General features: G+C 38.6%; 1 protein-coding gene across 3 annotated transcripts in view; it reads right to left on the bottom strand.

Moving 5' to 3' along the window:
- Nucleotides 1–1,343: 1,343 nt before the first annotated feature.
- Nucleotides 1,344–7,074, bottom strand: part of Pbk (PDZ binding kinase) — a 26,461-nt gene continuing 20,730 nt past the window's right edge. For 2 of the 3 annotated variants that reach the window (XM_029561132.1, XM_008828166.3), the window contains 3 exons: nt 5,365–5,494; nt 2,714–2,890; nt 1,344–2,225 (listed from right to left, as the gene is read on the bottom strand). In XM_029561132.1, coding sequence (XP_029416992.1) covers nt 2,026–2,225; nt 2,714–2,890; nt 5,365–5,494 — 507 coding nt within the window. In that variant the 3' untranslated portion in view covers nt 1,344–2,025. The remainder of the gene's footprint in view (nt 2,226–2,713; nt 2,891–5,364; nt 5,495–7,074) is intronic. The other variant, XM_029561133.1, reaches the window with a different exon arrangement.

Genomic DNA, 7,074 nt, shown 5'->3' with positions numbered 1-7,074 from the left:
GTAAACCTAAAAATTTACAGCCAATTTTGAAAGAGATGCATCTTAGCTCTGGACATTGTTATTGAATATGTCAAAGCTGTTGTAATGAAATGCTTCTTCTAAGTATGTGGTTATTAAATAAATAAAAATTTTTAATGCCTCACAGACATGACTACAGGTCTGTCTGATCTGGGGAGGTTCCCAGCTGACTCTAATTTGTGTCAACTTGACAAAAACTAACCAGCACAAAGGGGGAAAGAGGAAAATGAGAACTGTTGCCGCAGGCACCCAGGCAGCAGTAGCCCAAGAAAGCGACCAGTCAACATCCAGTGTGGCCATGCTGATATTTGATGATGTGATGAGAACGCAATTACCTATCTTTCAAATCCTATAAACCTGTCTGACCAAGAAATAAACATCAAATCCCAGTTGAGATCTGTTGTACAAAATACCCAACTATCACACCCTAAAACTCAAAAGTAATGAAAAACAATGAAAATCTTAACTATGGTAGCCAAGGGAATGTGATATATAAATGTAACAGGACATTTGGGATGGGCTCTTAGAACAGAAAAAGTACATGACTGAAAACAAATCTGAATAAAGTGTGGGCTTTAGTTAATAGGGTCAGTATTGGTTTACCATGACAGTATGATGTAATGGGTGTGGGGCATAGAGAAGTGCTTGGGGTTGCTAGCCCTCAGCATTAGTTTACTCCTTTTTACAAGGTAACTATAGGAACTGGGAACAAACTTCTCAATAAAAAGTACTGGTTTATGGGCTGGGCATGGTGGCGCACACCTTTAATCCCAGCACTTGGGAGGCAGAGGCATGTGGATCTCTGAGAGTTCAAAGCCAGCCTAGTCTACATAGTGAGTTCCAGGACAGCTGGGCCTACAGGGAGACCCTGTCTCTCCCTGTCTAAAAAAAAAAAAAAAAAAAAAAAAAAAAAAGTACTGCTTTGTGTGTTAGATCTAGTTCAGGATTTATGTTTGTGACACTAAGAATGACAAGTGGGAGGCTGGGCCCTGCTGAGCGTCAGGGTGCACACTTACAAATTGACTTTCAATTTTTCACTTTCATATTTTTTTGATGGAAGACATGCCAGTTAATCGTCTCGCTTGGAATAGTTTCATAATAAAAGGAACCTTCCAGTGAATTCTAGAGCATAGTATTTCTGAATTTAGTTGCTATATCACCTAGTTTCATTAATTCTGAAAATCCCACAAGCTGAGATTCAGAAACTACTGATCCTAACCAACCTCACTTTACGATAAGAAACCAAGAAGGAAACCTCACATTCACTCACTCCAATGGCAATATTCAAATCAACAGAAATATAAGTTGATGCTGAGACGCCTGGTACCAAAATTGCCCTTTATTGTATATTATTTATTCTTATGTCACTTCCTTGAAATGCTTAGGATACAGTTGGCAAATAAAACTAATAATCTTAGTACAGGAAATATATTCAATAAATTAAATACTGAAGACATGGAGGGATCCAAGGCAGCAAGACAAGCTATAACCAGGTCTGAAAACACCCTGGGAGCTACTGTTTCAAATCATACTTGCAAATTCCAGTGAACATTTAATAAACACATCAGCCAAGATAGACCAGCTGAAGATTTGACATTTTTTGAGCAAATGCCGACTAAATTTGTACTGTATAAAGTGCAAATTTTAATAACTACTACAGAAGAGAACCTCTGAAAAGATTCTATACAAATAATGGTCCCAAAATTTAAATTAATGTTAAAGACACAGGTTATAGCATTTGACTGCTAGTGTTTCTAAATCCGTATGAGCAACATACTCTAATTTTTTTTAAACTTTACAGAAAATCCAGTACAATATCAAGTGCTTATGATATATGAAATAGTAACCTATGTCAAAGATTTATTCAAATATTAACTATGTATAGTGGTTCTAAAATAAGTCATTTCTGAGTCTAGTAACTGCAGGTCATGGTAACTATAAATGCATCTGAGTAAACAGTCACACAGCTACACCTCATGCTGAGACCATCACAAACACCAAGCACCATCACTGTACATCTAGTTCCAACGCTTCAACAACCTGTGCAGCAGAAGGGCGATCTTTGGGCTCTTCATTAGTGCACACAGAGAAGAGTTCAATGACTTTCTGGTATGTTTCATCCAGTTCTTCCATATTAATAGATGGCCTGGTCCCCAGAGCTGCATAATATGCTTCATCATCAAAGTCACTCTCATCAAAAGTTGAGTCTGCTCATGAGGGAGAGATAGAGACAAGCAAAACCCCGTAAAGTTATAGAAGAGCTTCATAGCTTATCCTACAACAAGAATGTATCATCTAGTTCCACTGTCCCGCCTTGGAGTAGATTAGCTGTTTTCTCTCAGGCAAGAAGTTTTTACAGAAACCTTTTGTTCCTCTAGATCTTTTCAACTCATCTTCCTATTTGCTTTCATTCTCATGTGCAAAGAGTTATTAAGGAAAAGTGAAAATGAGCTCCTGAGAGTGTAGCGGTTCCAGGGAGGAATACATTCATCCCCTACTCTACTGATACCTTCATCCCCTACTAATACCTTCATCCCCTACTAATACCTTCATCCCCTACTCTCTACTGATACCTCATTTGTATGAGCTTAAATCTAGCCAAATCAGTCAGTTAACTTAATAGAAAGATGCAATTATATAAACTAATCTACTGGGAAGAGATTGGGATTTATATTAAAATTTTTTGTATTTATACCTTCATCAGCATTATCATCTATAAGATTGATGTGTGGAATACATAAAGTCATCATTTCCCACAGAGTAAGGCCAAAGGCAAATATATCTGCCTTGTCAGTAATGATGCCATTTTCCTCCAAAGCTTCCTTGGGTTTCCATGGCTCAGTACCAATATAACAGGCCTCAGGATCAGTCACTGAAACACAGCACAATACAAGTAAATAGCCTGGGCAGGCAACCCAAGAAAAAACCAACGCCTGGAACAGGGAGTTCACTGTAGCTGCTAAGTGTGCAATGAAAACATATTCAACTTCACTAATAAGGATGACAACCCTTGTCAGACTGGCAAATATTTAAAACTCTGACCAGTTCACAGGGATGTAGGGAAACAACAATTATCTTAGAAGATAAAAAATATAAAAAATGTAAGTGGATGTCACAGACTTGACTGGCTTCAAAGATGTGCAAGCTGAGTGACCCAGAACAGAGCACTTCTTTTTGGTGGTGGGGGTGGGGGATTCTTTTTCAGACAGGGTCTCCCTGTAGCCCCAGATGGCCTGGAACTCCCTGTGTAACCCAGGGTGGCCTCAGTCAGAGATCCGCCTGCCTCTGACTGGGACTAAAGGTGTGCGCCACCGTGCCTGGCCCAGAACAGAGCACTTAGTGTTTGGACCTTGGATTTCCATCTGGGAACTGTGCTGTCATCCAGCCTGAGAATCTCATCTCAAGGTTTCAAGACTGCTAAATCAAGAGAACCAGAAGGGGTCAAAGGTCAGATCCACACTGGCCCTTAAAGTACCTGTCCAGGAATGGCCTGGGCCATTACATTCCAGGATATTTTAGAGTCATTTTGTCCATTTCAATGACAACAAAAACAAAAACCAACAGCAAGAACTCCTTTGGGAAAGGACTGAATCTGAGATCCATCTGCAAAGAATTAACATCTTCCTAACAATGAGTCTCAATCTTAACCCTTGTTTTTCTCCATGTTGGTTCCACCTCAGTAATGCTTTATGGCTTCTAGTATAGAGCCCTTAGACTTAGCAGGTGCCTTTTTCTTCTTAGATTTATTTTTAAATATCTTGATTTTGCCGGTTACAAATGCAATTTTTAGAAACTTCATTTTCCTATTATTTACTGCTAACACAGAAATACAGTAGTTAACTTCATTTATTCTAGCATTGTTTTATAGACTGCTTGGATATTTGGTAGAAATAAACTAACTGTATAAAATTCTTTATGTGGGGCTGGAGATATGATAGCTCAGAAACTCTAGCCTACTTGGGAACTACTGGCAGCCTATGGCTGCTGGAAGGGGGAAAGTCAGTCTTGGTTAAGGGTGATATTCTTGGCAGGTAGAGCAGGCTCCAGTGGACAGACCCACATGGAAATGCACAAATATTTTTAAGGACTCCATTTCAAAGTACAGGTTTCTGGGTCAGCAAGATGGTTCAGTGGGTAAAGCCACCTACCACCAAACCTGATGACTGAGTTCAACCGCTGGGCACCACATGGGGTAAAGTGAGAACCAACTCATGCAAGTTGTTCTGACTTCCACAAGCACTCTGAGGTGTGCGCATGCCCACAAATACACCACAAAATAAATAAAATGGTAGCTAGAGAGAAGACTCAGCAGTGCTCTTTTAGAGGACTTGAAATCTGTTCCAAGCACCTGTGTTAGGCACCTTACAACCACCTGAAGCCACCTGAAACTCTAGCTCCAGGGACTCTAATACCCTCTTTTGACCTCCACCCAGAAACACATGATATATATATATATATACAGACAAACACACACATAAAAAATAAATCTTTAAAAATAAATGTAGTTAATTTTTCAAAATAAAGCACAGGTTTCTAAACTGGCCTCTAAAATGTTGCCTTTGTGGTAGTAACCAGGGCTGTTCATCTGATAAGTCATCACACACAGCATCTTTTAGACAGGGATTGTATTTTCAGGTCTGTTGTGACTGGGCATAGCCATGTGAGTAGCTCTACTGAGTTCTGAATGGAAGTGAACATCTGTCATTTCTCAACTGGAGCATTTGTTTGGGGAAGACTTTCTAGAACAGCACTGTCCAAAAGAACTTTCTGAAATAAGGAATATCCAGGAGTTAGTCCTGAGTTAACAGGTCACACTGAGCACCTAAATGGGACAGGTGGCTCTAGGGAAATGGTTTGACTTTTTGAAGCTCTAGTTCCACTCTAGTTACTTCTACTAGTTTCCAAAATTTTATCACTTTACTAAAACTGAAAAAATCAATTCTCAGATATTTTACAACTTAAACATCTCAATCCAGATTAGATATCTTTCCCAAAGCTATCTTCAGTTAAAATACCAAAGGGCCAGTGTGGTGGCACATGACTGTGACCACAGCACTGGGGAGCTGTGGGAACACTGTGATCTCAAGCCAGCCTGAGCTGACCTTGTCCAAAAAGATAAAAATAAAACAAACAATACACAGACATATTAATAAGGAGCAATAATTCACACTGTACACGTGGCAAGGGAAGGTACTGGGGGCTCAGTGAAAAGAAAGTAAATGATGCTCTGTATTATATACTTGAAAAATTAATTTTAAAGCCATGTATATTTATTAAGTTTTAGAATGCAAAAATTGAAAGTTTAAAAATTGTATGAAATTCAAAATTTGAAACAACCCTACGCACCAGTCATGTTTTCATCCAGTGACAGGGAGACTCCTACATCACAGATTTTAATTGTCTCAAAATCACCTTTAATAACAACATTTGAAGACTTTATGTCTCCATGAAGCAGCTTCTTTTCTTGATGCAGATACTAAAATTATTAAAAAAAATTATATATGAGCAGAAATATAAACTAAGAAATATATAAGTAAAAGAATGATTGAACTTTTGTTCATTAAAACTATTCAAGTAGCTATATGGAGCTACAGACTTGTCTATCATTTCAAATTATTTGAAGTCAAGAAGAGAACATACCATGTCATCTAAAAGACTTTTTAAAAGATATTTTGAATTATCAAACACATCCCATACATTTTTATATCAGAAGATGCTACTGCAGATTTTGAAAACACTGCAATTTCACTTGAGGCCAACAGCTTTAGAAATTAATTTTGGAATCTTCATGTGCTGGATAGCTCTAGTTGTCAACCTGACACACCAGGGTTGAAGGAGCCTCAGTTGGGGAATTGCCTCCATTGGTCTGGCCTATGGCCATGTCTATGGGGCATATTCTTGATTGTTGAGTGATATGGGAGAACCCAGGCCACTATGGGTGGTACCACCGTTGGGCAGGTGGGCCTGTATTATAGAAGAAAGCAGGTTGAGCACTGACCAAGAAGCAAGCCAGTAAGCAGTGTTCCTCTATGGCCTGTGCTCCAGCTCCTGCCTCCAGGTTCCTGCCCTGAGTTCCTACCTTGGGTTCCCTCAGTGATGAACTATAACCTGGGAGATATAAGCCAAATAAACCCTTTCTTCCCCAAGTTGGTATTGGTCAGAGTGGTTTGTCACAGCAATTGAAGGCAAACTAGAACACTTCACAATGAGGCAAACTTACCTCAAATTGTGAAATAATGCAAGATTAACAGGTGGTGTGGGGCACTATAATTCACGAGCAGAAACAGAAGCAGAAACACAACCTAAAGCTCTATTTTGTCTCACACATTAGCCCTTTCTAGGTTTCAAATAATGACAGGCACATTTTGAACTGTCTGTTCATTTGTCAGCGTCTGAGCATCTCTAGCTGGGGAATACAGACCATTCTTCTTTCTTGCTATGGTCTGCTCTTTGCACATGAGCTCACTACTTTATTTCACTTTATTTTTTAGGCAGGGTTTTCCCTGTAGTCTCAGCTGGCCTAGAACTCACTATGCAGGTCCAGGTTGGCCAATCTCTGCCTTCGGAGTGCTGGGATTAGAGGAGTGCACCACCATGCCAGGCCTATAGTTATTTTAATTGCCACCTGTCACATTTATATGTAAAACCCTTAGTTGCTAAATAATTCATATGTTTCTATATATCTTATCCACTTAAAATTACCTTGTCTATAAATGTACTAAAATTTATTTACTATTTCATTTTCAATCTTATTTCATAAATCACTTCATATGAAATCTTAAAGCATCACTCTGACATCACTATCATTATTCCCCAGTACTTTTCTAGAGTCAGTTAATACTGTAACCCTTAGTTGCTAAATAATTCATATGTTTCTATATATCTTATCCACTTAAAATTACCTTGTCTATAAATGTACTAAAATTTATTTACTATTTCATTTTCAATCTTATTTCATAAATCACTTCATATGAAATCTTAAAGCATCACTCTGACATCACTATCATTATTCCCCAGTACTTTTCTAGAGTCAGTTAATACTGTTTCCCTAGTATA

This window comes from Nannospalax galili, unplaced genomic scaffold (genome assembly GCF_000622305.1).
Source record: "Nannospalax galili isolate Female #2095 unplaced genomic scaffold, S.galili_v1.0 scaffold612, whole genome shotgun sequence".
NCBI lineage: Eukaryota > Metazoa > Chordata > Mammalia > Rodentia > Spalacidae > Nannospalax > Nannospalax galili.
This window is presented reverse-complemented; position numbering and strand designations above follow the sequence as displayed.